At 54.4% G+C, this 17,590-nt stretch overlaps 2 protein-coding genes across 2 annotated transcripts in view; both read left to right on the top strand.

Moving 5' to 3' along the window:
- The window catches only part of CALHM3 (calcium homeostasis modulator 3), a 6,176-nt gene extending 2,612 nt beyond the window's left edge, over nt 1-3,564 (top strand). Inside the window, exons 2-3 of the mRNA XM_006166397.1 lie at nt 230-485; nt 3,073-3,564. Coding sequence (XP_006166459.1) covers nt 230-485; nt 3,073-3,564 — 748 coding nt within the window. The remainder of the gene's footprint in view (nt 1-229; nt 486-3,072) is intronic.
- Nucleotides 3,565-16,964: 13,400 nt separating this feature from the next.
- The window catches only part of CALHM1 (calcium homeostasis modulator 1), a 4,039-nt gene continuing 3,413 nt past the window's right edge, over nt 16,965-17,590 (top strand). The window contains exon 1 of the mRNA XM_006166396.2: nt 16,965-17,590. This exon is cut by the window's right edge and continues 15 nt beyond it. Within this exon, the coding sequence (XP_006166458.1) occupies nt 17,074-17,590 (517 nt within the window). The 5' untranslated portion in view covers nt 16,965-17,073.

The following is a 17,590-nucleotide window of genomic DNA, read 5'->3' as shown; positions in this document are numbered from 1 at the left end:
AGCAGGAATTGGGCGTTCCAGGCCTGGGGTTCCCAGAGCTCCCAGCACTCCCTCCTCCCTGCCTTCTGCTACTGAGAACAGTACACTGGGTGCTGCGGTCGCCCTTTGATGTGACCCTGCTTGGCATTTCCCAGCCCTCCTGGAAGGCCACCCTTGCGTCTCCCCAGTGGCCTTCCTGCTGCGGCTGGATTCTGCTTTCTCTTATGGCTCCTCTTTCCCCGGCTCCCAGGTACATGTGCTCCTCCGTGCTGCAGAGAGCGCTGGCTGCCCCTCTGGTCTGGATCCTGCTGGCCCTCCTTGACGGGAAGTGCTTCATATGTGCCTTCAGCAGCTCCGTGGACCCTGAGAAGTTTCTGGATTTCGCCAACATGACCCCTAGCCAGGTGCAGCAATTCCTGGCCAAGGTGCCCTGCAAGGAGGATGAGCTGGTGAGGGACAGCCCTGCTCGAAAGGCCGTGTCTCGCTACCTGCGGTGCCTGTCCCAGGTAACCGGGGGTCCTCCTCCAGCCCTGGGCCCTCCCGAATGCCCTGCACTGGTTGGGGTGGGAGTGGAGCGATACAAATGATTTCTTGAGGATCCTCCCCTGTGCTGGGGACGCAGCTGAATAGGGAGTTTATGGGGAGCTCCAGAGTGTGGCCCACATGTGGGATAGTGGGGGGCTTCATCGCTGGCTTACCACAGCACAGAGACAGCACGGAGCCAGCCCGGCCCTTCCCCGGGATACCGCGTGGCGGGAGAGCTGGAGCTATACTGCTTGGCCTCGCCCCCACCCGGTGCGCACGCTTCTCCCAGCTACAAGAAAGAATGCTGAGTGCCGCTACCGAGCCCTCGCGTGTCGGTCCTTGTGTTCAGCATTTTATTTACATTGCTTCACTTCATTCTCGGGCCGACCATACGCGATGGAGGTAATCATTATCATTCCATTTTTCAGGTGAGGAAACTAAGGCTCTGAGTGTTTAGCTCACAAGGCCACAGTCACACAGCTTGTGAGAGGCAGGGAGGGATCTGAATCAGGGTATCATTACTCTTCTTTTCTTTTAGAGAGATTTTTGCTATAGGCACATGTGCTCACCAGAGAGACAGAAAATGAGAAATCACCCCTCAGCAGGATGGCCATGCCACAATCCCTCCCCTCCATTCTCCTCTTGGGATTTTGAGCACACAGGCACTAGCGCCCAGCGTGAGTTTGAAGCCACTGGTTCCAGGACTCGAACCGCAGTCAACTCCATAGGAGTCCAGCGACGTAACCATTATGCCATCTGCTGGTCCCTCATTACTCTTCTTAACCTCCTCCTGCCAGCACAGTATCTCCCCAGATGCCCGACTCTCCCAGGGCACCGGTTCCAAGATCCTGAGGGCAAACCCCAGTCCTGCCCCAGTCCAGATGCCAGATTCCACCACTACCCCTCCCAGAGCCCCAGTGCTAAGCCGTGTCCACCAGGAAGTATTCATATGGCCCCACCACACAGAGGACCAGCGGGGCTACAGATAAGAAATTCACAACCTCGCCGCTGGGGGCTGGGCTGGCTCACGGCACATGCAGGCCTGTGGCACAGCAGAGAGCAGGCTGGTGCTCAGGTCACGCTACGTGTGACCTCAACCATGGCGCTGCCCCTCTGGGCCTCGGTTTCTACTGCAAAATAAAGGGGGACTTCTGCCCTGGGCTTCAACATTCTGGGTTCTCTAAGTTCAGTGGGAAGAATGCAGATGCCACAGTCAGACCAGGGTTTGAATCCTGATCCAGCTGCGAGCTGTCAGTCACCAAGTGTAGTGCGGTGTTTGGTTTCTGCTATTAGTGTGTAAAATAGGCACCTTAAATTTAGCGAGGGGGACCAGCAGTTAGTGTAATGGCTCTGTCACTGGACTCCCACGTAGTCGACTGCGGTTTGCGTCCCGGACCCAGCGGCTTAAACTCCCACTGGGTGCGTGCGTGTGCGTGCCCAAGATCCCGAGAGGAGAATGGAGGAGAAGGGATTGTGGCGTGGCCATCCCCTCTGGGGGGTGATTTCTCGCTTTCTGTCTCTCTGTCTCTCTCTGTCTGTCTGGTGAGCACACGCGCCCTATAGCAAAAAACTCTCACAAAAAAAAAAAAAAAAAACCTTAGCGGGTGGGGTCTCGTGGACACCCAAATGGTGGAACCAGTATCCATGATGAGGATTCGAATGTGTCTGCGTGGTTTAGAGAAGTCACTTCTCTGCTCCAGAGCACACAGCTCCAGGTCTTAGGCTGGACACTGAAGAGTTGACAGCTTAGGAAGGAGGAGCGGTCTGGGCTCCGGCCTTATGGAATGATCCAGTTTCTCCTCACTCTTGACCTGAACGTTGTTCCTGAACACATTCCGTATGTTACTCACATTTCAGGTCTCAGACCAAACGTTGCTGCCCCTTGAGCCCTCAAGCTCAGGTGTGGTTCCCTCCTCTGAGCCCCCATGGCCCCCTGCTCAGCCCTCCTGATGGTGCATAGCAGTCACCACCTCCAGATCTGCTTCCTTCACTAAAGCAGAGAGCTCCGTGCGAGCAAAGGCCGGTGCCCCGTGCCTACCACGGTCCGCTCGCACGGTGCAGGCTGGATGGTGCATAGAGGAGGGATGAATGGATAAGCACCCACGGGGCTGGACGAAGGACTGGGTAACAGAAGAGAGGTTGGATGGGCGATTAGATAGGTCACCGGAAGGAAGCATGCGTGTTGGGTGGGAGGCCAGATGGGGCCTACGGAGTGGATGATGGGCAGATGAAAGGACGGCTGGGAGGATGGCTGGGTGGAAAGGTGACAGATGCATAGTCAGGTGAGAGGCTGGATGATTGGATGGGTAGATGGTTGGATGAAAGAACAGATGAGAAAAGAGGACAGATCGATGGATAGGAGGATGGAAGGATGATGGCTGGAGGAAGGAGGACTTCATGGAAAGATGGATAGATTTAAGAAGGACAGAGGGGTAAGTAAAGGGAGGGACTTCGGAGCACCTGTTAAGAAGGACAGAGGGGTAAGTAAAGGGAGGGCCCTCGGAGCCCCTGCCCCCCTTCCAGCACCTGTACCCACTCACAGCTAACCTCCTGTGTCCCCACCTCCAGGCCATCGGCTGGAGCCTCACCCTGCTGCTGATCATAGCAGCCTTCCTGGCCCGCTGCCTGAGACCCTGCTTTGACCAGACAGTCTTCCTGCAGCGCAGATACTGGAGCAACTACGTAGACCTGGAGCAGAAGCTGTTCGACGAGACGTGCTGCGAGCATGCGCGCGACTTCGCCCACCGCTGCGTGCTGCACTTCTTCGCCAGCATGCAGAGCGAGCTGCGGGCGCGGGGGCTGCGCAGGGACACTACGGGCAAGAACCCGGAGCCCCCGGGGACACCTGAGCCCCCAGGGGACCTGGAGGGTGGAAGTGGGAAGGCCTACCTGCGCGCAATCTCCAGCCAGGAGCAGGTGGACCGTCTCCTAAGCATCTGGTACTCCAGCAAACCGCCTCTCGACCTTGCTGCATCCCCTAGGCCCTGGGAAGGTGGCCTTAGCCACCGCACTTCTACAGTGGCCCCGAGCACCAGGCCGTCCCAGCACACCGATGTTTAGGGACCCCAGCTGGCTTGAATAGTAGCTGTGCTCCCACGTGAATGCCCGTGGACGAGGGTCCCAGGGCTTTTCAGACAGAGGGCACCCTGAGACAGGGCAGTCTAACCTTGTCGGACTCCTTCCCTAGTCCAGTCTTGGCCTGCTTCCTGGTAGGGCCTCCTATGTGCTTCCCAAACCTCCACGTGGGCTCGGTTCACCTGGGCTCTGTTAAACGCAGATTCCCGCTCAGTGCATTCAGGGCTGAGCCTGAGAGTCTGTGTTTCTAACAAGCTCCAAGTGGTACTGATGCTTCTGGGCCGCGGGCCAGACTTTGGGTTGTTATAGGTTCTGGACGTCCAGATTCTAAATAATCGTAATAATAGCAGCACATGCTCATATGGCGCTTGTTACAGTTCTTCACTTAAATTAGCTCATTTCGTTCTCCTGAAACCCTGATGCTGTAGATAAGATTGTTTGCACCATTTCTTCTTCTTCTTCTTTTTTTTTTTCTTTTTTGCCTATAGGACACATGCACTCACCAAAGGGACACACATACACAGAGACAGAGAGAGGGAAAGTGAGAAATCACCCCCAGAGGATATGGGCATGCTGCGATTCTTTCTCCTCCATTTTCTTGGGATTTGGGGCATGCACACACATACACCCAGCGTGGTTTTCGAGCCTCCAGGTCCAGGACTTGAACCATGCAGTTGGCCATGTGGGATCCAGCACATTAAACTCCATGCAACCTGCTAGTCCTAATTGTCCCATTTCTAAGAAGAGAAAACTGGACAGAAGAGGTTTAGTTGACCACGATCCCCTGTGTGAGAGTTGAAATTAGATCCCAGGAGGCCTGGCTCTGAGTCTTCAGTAGACCACGGTATTAGTCCTGTTTGTGTATTAGTCGATTCTGTTTGTGTATTTGTTTCCAACGCTCTTGTTGGGTTTCCTGCAGTTTTACAAAGTTCTCACCATACGTTCTAGTAAGCTCTGCCTGTTGAGTAGCTCTTGAAAGCACTAGTTAGTGCCTCTTGCTGACTAAGACAGACAAACAGATGTATATTTTCCTGTTGAGTGGATCTTTTTGTGTTTGAATGTCAAAGGGGCTGCCCTTCCTCCCGTGGCTTGCCCTTCCCTAAGTCCCACCCATTCTGTTTCTAGCTGACCAAGGCTGAGCAGCCCGCCTGATCCAGCCTCAGTCAAGCCTCCTTTCTCGGTCCAGCTGGCAGGTGCTGTCCTCTAACCTCATCACCATCCCCACCTCCTCAGTCTACTCTTGAGTTCATAATCCCTAAGACTTCCCCCTTCCCAAGGTACCTGCCTGCTTCCTTTAGCAAGAGGTTGGCACCCGGGAGAGGATTTCTGCAGGCCTGTCTGGGTGTGGGGTCTTGCTCAGGGACAGAGCCCTCAAACACCAGTGTTCCATTGGCTGGAAAAAAAACTGCCACTCGATCTCTGACAGCGCAAACAGGAAGGGCTTGGGGAAGATCTGACCTTTGAGTGCATCTGGGCCTCTGCCCCTCCCTGATGACTCACACACACACACACACACACACACACACGTTGCCTCCAATCAGCACAGATGGTGGCCACAAATGTGCAGACCTGGCTTCACCCCATGCTTTCCTACTTCCTTAGGGCCTCGGGACAGGGTAGAGCAGGCCTGGATGGCCCTGGAGCCCAGCCCCCTCTATCAGCCCATCTCTGCTCTCCTGAGCTCTGCCAAGGGACCCTGTGAGACCGGAAACTTCCTGTAGCTCATCCTTCTCCCACCGGCTGCCTGTGGTTGGGCCATGCAAATGGCTAAAACATGTAGGGTGAGTCACCATTTAGGCAAAGTATTAGCAGTGATTGGGCTGGGAGAGGGAAGAGAGGCCCAGCAGATGGCCCCATCTTCAGGGGCCAGCTCCTAGTCTGGGGAAGGGAAGCTCAGGGACCATTCTTTTGGCCGAGGGAAGCAGCAAAAAAGTCACTCACTGCCGTCAACACTTTCCTTACCGAGCACCTTCTGCAGAAAATGGGCTATGCCTGGGCTAGGGAAGAGAGAGGACTCTCTCTCCTGTGAGAGACACAGTGGTACAGAAACCGTAATCCAAAGCAAAGAGTGTAGTGACAGCCTAGAGGCAGGCTATGTACCACAGAGACATGGGACAAGAAAGCTCCAAGCGGGAGGGTCAGGGCAGGCTTCACAGTGGAGGTGCCATTGAATAGGTCTTAAAGGTGGGGAGGAGGACCAGCAGTTGGCGTAATGGCTATGTCGCTGGACTCCCATGTATTTGACCACGGTTTGAGTTCCAGACCCAGTGGCTTAAACTCACACCGGGCGCGTGTGCGTGCGTGCCCAAGATCCCGAGAGGGGAATGGAGGAGAAGGGATTGCGGCATGACCATCCCCCCTGGGGGTGGTTACTCGCTTTTTATCTCTCTGTTTCTTTCTGTCTTTCTGGCAAGCACATGCGCCCTATAGCAAAAACCTCTCCAAAAACAAACAAACAGGTGGGGAGGGTTTGTGTTTGGTTGGTTTTTAGAATCATTTATTTAATTTTATTTTGTATTATTATTATTATCTAATTTGCTACAGGGCACTAACACTCACCAGAGAGAGAGGGAAAGTGGGAAACAAGCTGCCATGTCCAGGGCTCAAACTATGTTCGGCCATGTGGGAGTCCAGCACCTTAACACCATGCCACCTCCTGGCCCCAGGCGGGGAGGGTTTTGACATGTGGCAAAGGAGATGGGAGTCGGGGGCACAGAGCTCTTCCAGGAAGGAAACAGTGAGAGCGATGGTGCTGAGCTGGGCGAGTGGCAGAGAACGCTTCATCGGCCCCTTCGGCAGCTACTTACTGAAGGCCTCGAGTGCCCAGAGAGCAGGGCCCACAACTCCTGTCAAACGGAGCTCTGAGTCTGGAAGGGGAGAGCAGGAGGTGAGGAGGTAAACAGCCAGGCAGAGTTACAGACCAGAGGGCTGAGGGTCCCGCCAGGTGAGGCCCTGAGTCCTGCACCGGATCTCCTGCCCTGACAGCCTCCAAGTGCACCTGCCACCCCTTGACTCCCCAGATGATATGGGTTCAAACTACAGAGCCTTTTGGCCATGGTCGTCTGTGCTGCCATTTGTTCGTACCCCTGTCCGATGCCTGGAGCAGGCGCAAAGGACTTGGGAGGAGGCTCCCGCCTGCCTCCTAAAGGCCCTCCCTGCCCAGAAACAGCCTTTGTGGGCCCAAGCTCATTACTCAAGTGTCAGCCAGGTCTGGGCTGCAGCCCTCCTGACCCGTCCTATATGTGGGACCCGGCGCGAGGGCTTTGGCTGTGCAAGCCTCCTGCTTGCGTGGCCTGGGCAGCTGTGTCTCCAACTCTACCAGGTCTGCACGAGGAGGGAAAGGTGGTGGGAGCCGGGAGGGGTGAGATCGGGACTTGGACTTTACCCTGCAGGCAGCTGGGGTGAGAGAAGGGCTTGGAGGCAAGGCCAGGAGGAAGGGTGGCATCTGGGGTCCACCCACGTGGCAGGGGTGTCTGCACCTGTGGGAACAGATGGGGCCATCGAGAGAGGGCCTGAATGAGAAGAGGAAGCAGCAAAGGGGAGGGAAGAAGATTCACAGAGGCGAGTCCCACAAAGCAGGCAGGAGAGGAGGGAGAGAACTCCAAGATGGAGGAAGGAGGAGCAACGAATCCAGTGTTTTGTTTTTTAAAGAAATACTTTACTTAACTTTACTTATGCATTTATTTAAATTTGACCAGAGATGGACAGAGAGAGAAAGCGAGAAAGCAAGCCGCCAGGTCCAGGACTTGAATTGCGGTCAGCCATGTGGGAGTGCAGAGCCCTAACCAGCGCACCACCTACCAGCCCCACAAATGCAGTGTTTTCGAGAGACCCATGATGAGGAAGACTGAAGGGAAATCATGGCTTAGTGGCAACTTCCCAGGGCAGGGGACTGCTCACCCAGGGAGGTGGTCCACACCAAGCAGGTTTGCGGATCTCTGTGGGGATCTGTGGGGTTCAAAGCCTGCCCCAACTTACAACACTCATGTGGGAGAGACCGTCAACATCTCTGTGCAGGGAAGAATCCTGGCCCCGGGCTGCGACTGTGTCTACACTAACGAGCTTCCACTTGTGATGGACTCATGGAAAGTGAGGGCCTTCTCTGCAGAGCGCCCAGGTCCACCCACCCTTTGAGGCCAGGTGAGAAGACCTTTCCTTGCCTGGGCTTGATGGGCTCTGACAGGGGACCCTGAGGGCTGTGGGATGAGGAGCACCCCTGAAAGTCTAGAGAAGCCAGTGGAAGATGGCCTGGGGTGGCGAGTGGTGGCAAAGCAGAGGTGACATTGGGTTTCCATGGCCGTGAGCTGTGACTACCCACCAGGCTTTAGCCCTCCCACTCTTCTCATAGAACTTCAGCCTGGTGGGAAGCCCAGAACCAACATGGCAAATACTGTCTCCTGTCTGTCTGAATTCTTCCTCCCTACAAGTTTATCTTGGCCCGAGACTGACTTTCCCTCTTATTCATTTATTCCGCGTCATCACGCAGCACTTACTAACTAAACATCCGTCGTGTTCCAAGCACGCCGTTCTGGCCGGGGATACAGTGATGGGCTATCCGACGTGGGCCTGTAGCCGTTACGGTCCAGTGGGAGCCGCAGATAGTAAATAAGCTCCTCCCTCAAGTAGCTAAGATCGTGATCGGCTCAGTGCAGGGGACGGGCACGCAGGGATGTCGGCCGGAGCAGCTGAGCTGAGGGCTGGGGAAGGCCTCTGTAGAGAAGGAGCCAGAAACAGAGAGCTCAAGGTGGGCAGGCCTTCCTCAGGGGAAGAGGACGACCATTGGAGACTGTGCAAAGGCCCTGACACGGGGAGGGACTTGTCCTGTTGGAGGAACTGAGAGCGGCTAGGGAGCTGGAGGGTGACTCTGGGAGGGGCGTGGCCCAGTGCCAGCTCTCACGGGGTCAAGTGGGCCCTGGTAAGGATGCGGGAAGTTGGCCACTGAGGGGGACCCAGTAAGCAACAGCTCAGCCTGGTGATTGCTCGCGGGACTGGCCTTGTAGCCGGAGCTGGGCTCTGCGCAGAGGAAGTCGGACCCCACAAGGCTCAAGTCTTGGCCCTCTTGGCTTGAAAAAATACACCGATGTGTGCATGTGCCCAGGATCCCAACGACTTCCAGGAGACAGGAAGAAAAAGGATTGTGGCGTGACTAGGCCCTGTTGGGGGGGTGCCTTCTCTCTCTCACGCACATGCATGCACCTTCTGGCATAATAAAAGAGAGAGAGAGAGGAAGGAAGGAAAGAAGAAAAGAAGAAAGTTTACTTTTAAAAGCTCACACTGGAGCCAGCGGTGGTGCAGTGGTTAAGGTGCTGGACTCCCACACAGTGGGCCGAGTCAGAACCCCAGACCTGGCAGCTTGCTTTCTCTCGCTCTCTCTGTTGAGTGCACATGCCCTATAGAAAATTAAATCTTACTAATACATAAAATTAAATAAGTAAATTTTTAAAAATCGCACTGGCCACATTCTAGGAGTAGGGGCCCATGCAAAAGCGGAAGGCGGCAAGAGCCAGTAGGACTTGGCTTAGGGTGCAGGGGGAGAGACGCGGCAGATTCAAGGTGTAGAAGTCAGAATGGACCCTGCGAGTCTCGCTCGGACTATAACTAGTAGACACTGTTCACCAGGCTAGACTGAGAATGTAAAAAATAAATGCAATCGAAATAAAACCAAGATGTCCATGGCTTAACACAGAAACTTCCCGTTGAGCAAAATCGGAGGCAGGTGGACAGGGAAGGAGGGCGTGTGGAAGGAGCTCTGCTCCACGCAGTCACTAGGGCATCCACTGATCGTTGTCCCATCTCACGATGCCACAGTCCAGACACATGGCATGCCCCAGAAGCAGGTCCTGGGACGAGGACATGAAGTTGCTCACAGGAAGCCCCAGAAGGAGCAGGTGCAGCGAGACAGGAGAGGGAAGGAAACCGGCAAAGTGGGGGAGCCAGCTGGTCCCCTCGAGATGCCTGGAGCCCAGTCCCACTGGGGAGCTCTGGAAAGAGGGAGGACAATGGACGTTTATTCTCCACTCCCGACTGTCGTTGGATGGGCACTAACTGGGCACCCCAGCTTGCCCAGGGCCATACATAACCCAGTGCCAGAAAGCAGTGCCCTCAGGTGGGGAGTCCCAGGTGTTTCCAACGGGCAGGCTTAGGAAGGGAGGGGTGAGTGCCGAAGGGGAGGTGGGACAGGAATACCCGCTACACCTGCTTCCAGGATGGCTTCACGGGGCAGAGAAAGGGTGGGGAAGATGGGTCGGGGGTGGGGCAGAGTTCTGCCCAGGACAGGGGTGAGGAATGGAAGGAAACACGTGGGCATTTAGCACAAGGGCCCCCAGCGGTCCAGCTGGTGAAGAAAAGAGTATCACTATGTCCTTCTTGGGTAAAAAGCTCATGCCTTTGAGAACACGACCTAACAGTACTTGTCCTCACTGGCCACCTCTCGCGGTTGGCTCCTGCATTGCCGTGTTCCCTGGGTGCTGGTTGAGGGTAGCACTCTCACGCTCTCCCACGCAAATTGGGCATTTTCCTAAAGGTCCGGTACTCACTCTCCCCAGAGGCCCCCTTTGCATGCTGCTTTTCATGACCCCCCTGACTCCTCCAAGCCAGAAGGGACTCACCAGCCCTAGGAGGGCTGCCAGGAGGCGAGGGTATTGGTGCACGCCCCACAGTCGTGTTTGCGGGTGAGTTGGCCCCCCACGCTCCAAAGAGGTTGAGCAGGAGCAGACACTTGCTCTCTCTGCACCCAGCCGCGTCCAGGAGTTGCAGGGAGAGGTGGAGAGGGCAGGAAGCTTACCCAAGGTGCACTAAAGGCCCCCACTGAGAAATAGTACAAAGGCCTGCACTGTGACTACGTTACCTTCCAGGGCCGAAGGGCGTGATGTGATTGAGGAACTTGCCGTGTGGAGACACCCTGGGTTATCCGGACGGGCCCCATATGGCTTTATAAAAAAATGGAGGCAGGAGGGCAGTCAGAGAAGGAGCCGTGACGGAGAAAGCAGAGGTTGGAGCGATGCAAGATCCTAAGGTGGAAAACGCAGGAGTCCTCTAGAACTTAGAGAAGGCAAGGACATGGATTCTCCCCTGCAGCTTCCAGAAGGAACAGTCTGCCAACCCCTGATTTCACCCTGCCGAGACGCATTTTTGACACCTGATCTTTAAGAGAATATATTGGTGTTGCTTTAAGCCACTAAGCATGGGTATTTGTTGGGACAGCAAGAGAAGGCTAACACAGATTTCCAAAGCCACTGCTAAAGCTGGGGTGCTTTAACACCTGCTCACCCTCACCGTGTAGAACACACCTCCTGAGTGCCCGCTGTGTGCAGGCGCTGTGCTAACCCAGCCACCCGTCAGCTCCCTGAGTCTTACCAGACTGAGGGCAGGCACTGCACCCCCGTCTCACAGATGAGAAGGCTGGGCACCCGGAGTTACATTACTGCCCAAGGTCTCTGTATGTGGCAGGGTGGAGATTTGAACCCAGGTCACTGGTTAGGTGTATCTTCACCACTCAGTGGCTTCTCACTAAGAAAAACCTTGACTATTGGGACCAGCAGTTAGCGTAATGGCTATGTTGCTGGACTCCCATGTAGTCGACCATGGTTCGAGTCCCGGACCTGGTGGCTTAAACTCATGCCGGGTGCGTGTGCGTGCGTGCCCAGGATCCCGAGAGGAGAATGGAGGAGAAGGGATTGCGGAGTGGCCATCCCCTCTGGGGGGTTATTTCTCCCTTTCTATCTCTCTGTCTGTCTTCCTGGCAAGCGCACGTGCCCTATAGCAAAAACCTCTCCAAAAAAAGAAAAAGAAAAACCTTGACTATTCAGTGAGAGAAACAATGAGGGAATGAGCAGGGCCCTGAGGACTTGGGTGGCGGTGAGGGGAATGGTGTTCCAGGAGAGGGACTGTGTAAGTGAAGGGGTGCCTCCTGGCGTAGATAGGGGTGCTGTAAAAACAAACAAACAAACAAACAACAACAACAACAACAAAAACCCCATAGACCAGGTAGTTTAAATCATGTTTATTTCTCGTAGTTCTGGAAGCTGAAGTCCAAGACCAGGGTGGCCAGCAGGGTCAGGGTATGGGAGGGCCTCTTCCTAGGTTAAAGATGGCCACCTTCTTCTCCCTGTGTCCTCATGTGGTGAAAAGACAGTGAGAGAGTTCTCTGGAGTCCCTTTTATAAGGGCACTAACCCCTTTTAGGAGGACTCCTTCCTCAGGACATTATGACCTCCCAAAGGCCGCACCTCCTACTCCCATCACACTAGGGGTTAGGATTTCAGCTCGCGAGGTCGGGGGACATGAAATCCAAGCGCTCCAGGCAGCCTTGTGTCTCTGTATCACGGACATGCGGCGCAGTGGCCTGAGCTGGTGTTCATGAGACCCCCCCACCCTCTTAGGCACTTGTCCCTGCCTTTAGAAGCAGAGGGTCCCAGTGTCTTCACATCCGTGTGCAGAGATGATGTAAGGTGGGTGCATGACACCAGGGCAAACGGGCGGGTGCAGAACACGGCGAGAAAACGAGTTGTACTTAGCTTAAATCACTATAAGAAGCATACAGACACAGACTATCTGGAGAGATAGTAAAAACTGAATTTGTATAAAACATCCAAATGAAATCTCCTAGACTTCTCTAAATGAGACACTTGAGTGTGCTTCACAAAGCGTGAGCACACCTTTTTCTTTCTTTTTTTGGAGAGGTTTTTGCCATAGGGCACGTGGGCTCGCCAGACAGAGACAGAGAGACAGAAAGTGAGAAATCACCCCCCGGGGGGTTGGCCATGCCGCAATCCCTTCTCCTCCATTCTCCTCTCGGGGTCTTGGGCACGCACACACACGCGTCCGGCGTGAGTTTTAAGCCACCGGGTCCGGGACTCGAACCACAGTCGACTACGTGGGAGTCCAGCGACATAGCCATTATGCTAACTACTGGTCCCGAGCACACCTTTTTCATATCAGCTTTGTTTGCGTGAAATGACCACAGGTAATGCCTGTTCGAGGGTCTTTAATGATAACCTCTTTGGATGTTTAACAAATTCCATCTACAAGAAAAAAAAATTCTTGGCCCAAAGAGGTGATGAGCTTACAACTGGTTTTTACAACCATTTAAAATTTTATAACAGTTTGAGACCAGCAGGTGGCATAGTGGTTAAGGCACTGGACTCCCACAAGGTCGACTGCAGTTTGAGCCCCGACCCAGCAGCTTGAAACTCACGCTGGGCAAGTGTGCATGTGTGCCCAAAATCCTAAGAGGAGGGTGGAGGAGAAGGGATTGTGGCATGACCATTCCCCCTGGGGGCTGATGGCTCACTTTCTGTCTCTCTGGCTACCACACACAACCCTACAGCAAAAATCTCTCTCAAAAACAAGTTTGTAATAGTTCAAATGATATTTAGAGTCTCTAATACTCATCCTTTATTTTCGGAGACAATTGTCACCAAAATTCTAACAGTAATGAAAATAATAAATTTAAATCCAACCAAGCTGTGTTATACCAAGTATTTTTAAATAATGTTGCAGTTAGAATTTGCAGGTGGGTTCAGTCAAAGGGAAGGTGGTTTAACGCACTGGACTCCCGCATCCACATGGCTGATCAATGTTTGAGTCCTGGCTTGAAAAGCACACCAGGCTGGGGGAACCAGCAGTTAGCGTAATGGCTATGTCGCTGGACTCCCACGTAGTCGACTGCGGTTCGCGTCCCGGACCCGGTGGCTTAAAACTCACGCCGGGCACGTGTGTGCGTGTGCCTAAGATCCCGAGAGGAGAATGGAGGAGAAGGGATTGTGGTGTGGCCGTGCCCCCTGGGGGGGGTGGTTTCTCATTCTCTCTCTATATATACATATTTATCTCTAGTGAGTGCTAACGAAATCTTAAAAAGGAAGTTAAAATGGAGACCAGGAGGACCAGGGGGTAGCATGGTGGTTTAGGCACTGGACTTCCACATGGTCGACTATAGTTCAAGTCCCAGACCTGGGCCTTTGAAAATCACTCCAGACACATGTTCATGCATGCCAAAATTCAAAGAGGAGAATGGAGAAGGGATTGTGGCATGGCCGTTCTCCCTGGGGGGCTGATTTCTCACTGTCTCTCTCACTGTATCTCTCTGTCTCTTTCCATCAAGCACACATGCCCCATGGCAAAAACCTTTTTTAAAAAAATGGGGAAGAGGTCTGAATAATCCCTGAATAAACAAAACCAGTTAGGCCTCATAAGTGACCTCAAACTTGCTTGATCTGCAACTAGAAGCAAAACTGAACTTGGGTCATTTCAGACAAACGCTTACATTAGACAGAAATAAAATTAGCTCCAGGCAGTCAGAGACAGTTTTACGTATTACGTGATCATGTAACTAAAGACTTTCCAATTCCAGTGAAAAACATTTTAAAAGCAACTTTGTACTTACAAACCAACCGGATTTTAAACATTTGTTTCAGGGAACAGCAGTTGGTGTAATGGCTATGTTGTTGGACTCCCACGTAGTCGACCATGGATCGCGTCCAGGATCCGGTGGCTTAAACTCACGCCAGGTACGTGTGCGTGCATACCCAAATCCCGGGAGGAGAATGGAGAAGGGATTGAGGCGTGGCCATCCCCCCTGGGGGGTGATTTCTCACTTTCTGTCTCTCTTACTCTCTCTGTCTGGAGACACTGGTCCATATAGGGAGCACCGCCTCAAAAAAAAAAAAAAAAAAAAAAAAAAAAAATTGTTTCAGCATTTCCCCAGTAACTACCTGCCTCCAACATTTTCCCATTGGAACACGACCTGTTTTAGTCTGGGGTTCTCCAATTCATTCATTGCTCCTTACTCTAATAAGGTCTTTTTCTTTTTTCTTTTTTTGGAGAGTTTTTTTTTGCTATAGGGCTCGTGCGTTCGCCAGACAGAGAGAGACACAGAGACAGAAAGCGAGAAATCACCCCCCAGGGGGGATGGCCATGCTGCAATCCCTTTTCCTCCCTTCTTCTCTCGGGATCTTGGGCACGCACACACATGCACCCGGCTTGAGTTTTAAGCCACTGGGTCCGGGACGCAAACCACGGTCGACTACTTGGGAGTCCAGCGACATAGCCATTACGCTAACTGCTGGTTCCTAGGTCTTTAAAACGTTATCGTGCCTCGGGGCCAGCAGGTGGCATGGTGGTTAAGAGCGCTGGACTCCCACATGGCAGACTGCAGTTCGAGTCCCAGACCTGGTGGCTTGCTTTCTCACTTTCTCTCTCTCTCTCTCTCTTTCTCTCTCTCTGTCCCTTTCTGGTCAAATGAAAATAAATAAATAAGTTAAATAAAATAATTTATAATAGAAATGTTGTCGTGCCTCAAATGTTTCTTTCAACAGCTTGGACATTGCAGCAGACACCCAGGGACAATCACCTCCTTCCCTGGATCTCTCGTCCTGCTCTCCACCTGTGGGCGTCCAGGAGCCACCAGCCTGGGGGCTCCCATTGCCCCAGGCCCCTTCCGATGGCTGAGGGTCACAGTGTCCACTCCTACTCCTATCCTATCCATGACACACTAGAGTTTTTTTGTTTTGTTTTGTTTTGAGAGGTTTCTGCTATAGGGCGTGTGTGCTCGCCATACAGACAGAGACAGAGAGATAGAAAGCGAGAAATCACCCCCCAGGGGGGATGGCCACGCCGCAATCCCTTCTCCTCCATTCTCCTCTCAGGATCTTGGGCACGCGTGCACACATGCCCGGCATGAATTTAAGCCACCAAGTCCAGGACTCGAACTGCAGTCAACTATGTGGGAGTCCAGTGACATAGCCATTATGCTAACTACTAGTCCCAGACACACTAGAGTTTTCACCCTGACTAGTGGGACAGGTAAACTAGATTTAGCCAGAAGAAAAAAGCCAAAAACATTTCCTCGATTCTTCCTCCATTGCTTACTCCCACCCCTATGAGAGGGCCAGCCTGGGTTCGAATCCCATTCTCCATCTGCAAGCTGGGTACTCTTTGACTAAGAACTTAACCTCAGTTCCATTTCTGTGAAAGGGGAACAGTAGCACTCACCTCCTAGCAGTGAGGTGATGCACCTCCATGCCTGGCACAGGGCTCCACACAGGGCAAGCTCAGGTCAGTCCCAGGTCTTGTCCAGCATACAGAGACATGCAAACACAAAGCCCGCTGCCATGGTTACATGCAAACATGCATGAACAGACACAGACGCCCAAAGCACAGCGAGTGCACACACAGACACATACGTGAGGACACGTGGATCTGTGGGCACCGTGGACATGTCTTCCCTGCTCTGCCTCAGGCTCGGACCCACCCCCTCACCACAGACATGAGCCGCCTGGGTAAGGCTGGATTGGACCTGACCTCTCAGAGAGTGGCAGGCTGAAAGAGAGTGTTTTTAGATCCTTTGCTATAGGGAGTGTGCGCTTACTGGGAAGACAGAGAGATGGAAAGTGAGAAATCACTCCCTGGGAGGAATGGCCATGCCACAATCCCTTCTCCTCCATTCTCCTCTCGGGATCTTGGATATGTACACACATGTGCCCAGCGTGAATTTTAAGCCCCCAGGTCCGGGACTCGAATCACAGTCGACTATGTGGGAGTCCAGCAACAGAACCATTACGTCACCTTCTGGTCCCATGAAAGAAAGCTCTTTAAGCCACCCCCCTCCCCACACACACACTTTGATGCACCATGGAGAGGGCCCTGGCCTGGTTCCTGCAGAGGCCCCCGAAGCCCAAGCTGCAGATGTGAAACCTCACTGCCTTCATTTTTTGATCTGGGAGAGTAGAAGTGGGAGGCAGAGCCAGGCATGAGTTTGCCACCCACAAATCACAGACACTCACACACACACACACACACACACATGAGAATCGGGAAGATGGGACATGTGAGGCCCTGCACCGCAATCACAGGCCGCAGACCCTGCCCAGGCAACCTGCCCCGCCCAAGTCAAATGACTCCAGCTCCCGGGCGTCCTCTGCTGCACCTTGCCTTGTGGACAGAAACGCTATCTACACCATCGGCCCCAGCACCAGCACCCTGCCGCCATCGCTGCACCCCCACTCCTCCCTGCCATCATTGTCTGACCTGATGGACGAGCCCTCTGGGATCAGATACAGCATGGGGAAAGACCCAATGGGGGGCCGAGGAAGTGACACACCTCCTAGGAGCCCAGAAGCCTCTGCGGAGTCCTGGGCACTCCCCAACTCCAGCCCCACTGGAGACAGCATCTCCCCTCCCCCCCCACACCCACAGAGCTGGCCCTCAGGGGGGCCCTGCTGGCGGTTTCCTGGTGCCGGAGGTGGCTGTGGAGAGACTGAGCTGGGAGGGGCAGGGCGGGGAGGGGCACAGCCCTGGCTGCACCCCAGGATTGGGCAGGCTTTGCCCTCTCAGCCAGCACCTGACTAGAAGGTTCCTGGAAGTGACGGCAACCTGAGCTCTGCCGGTCCCAGCCAGCAGGACCATGGGGTGGGCACCAAGTGGGCAGAGCGGGCCTCAGGGGCCATGGTGGAGGCGGCAGTGAGCTGGGAGGAGGCCGGCGGGCTGCGGGGACACGATGGACAAGTTCCGGATGATCTTCCAGTTCCTGCAGTCCAACCAGGAGTCCTTCATGAACGGCATCTGCGGCATCATGGCTCTGGCCAGCGCCCAGATGTACTCGGCCTTCGACTTCAACTGCCCGTGCCTGCCGGGCTACAACGCGGCCTACAGCGCCGGCATCCTGCTGGCGCCGCCGCTGGTGCTCTTCCTGCTGGGCCTGGTCATGAACAACAACGTGTCCATGCTGGCCGAGGAGTGGAAGCGGCCGCCGGGACGCCGCGCCAAGGACCCGGCCGTGCTGCGCTACATGTTCTGCTCCATGGCCCAGCGCGCCCTCATCGCGCCTGTCGTCTGGGTGGCCGTCACGCTGCTCGATGGCAAGTGCTTCCTCTGCGCCTTCTGCACCGCCGTGCCGGTGACTGTGCTGGGCAACGGCAGCCTGGCGCCCGGCCTGCCTGCCCCCGAGCTCGCCCGCCTGCTGGCCCGGGTGCCCTGCCCCGAGATCTACGACGGCGACTGGCTGGGCGCCCGCC

Source organism: Tupaia chinensis, unplaced genomic scaffold (genome assembly GCF_000334495.1).
Source record: "Tupaia chinensis unplaced genomic scaffold, TupChi_1.0 Scaffold144255_1, whole genome shotgun sequence".
Taxonomy (NCBI): Eukaryota; Metazoa; Chordata; class Mammalia; order Scandentia; family Tupaiidae; genus Tupaia; species Tupaia belangeri.
This window is presented reverse-complemented; position numbering and strand designations above follow the sequence as displayed.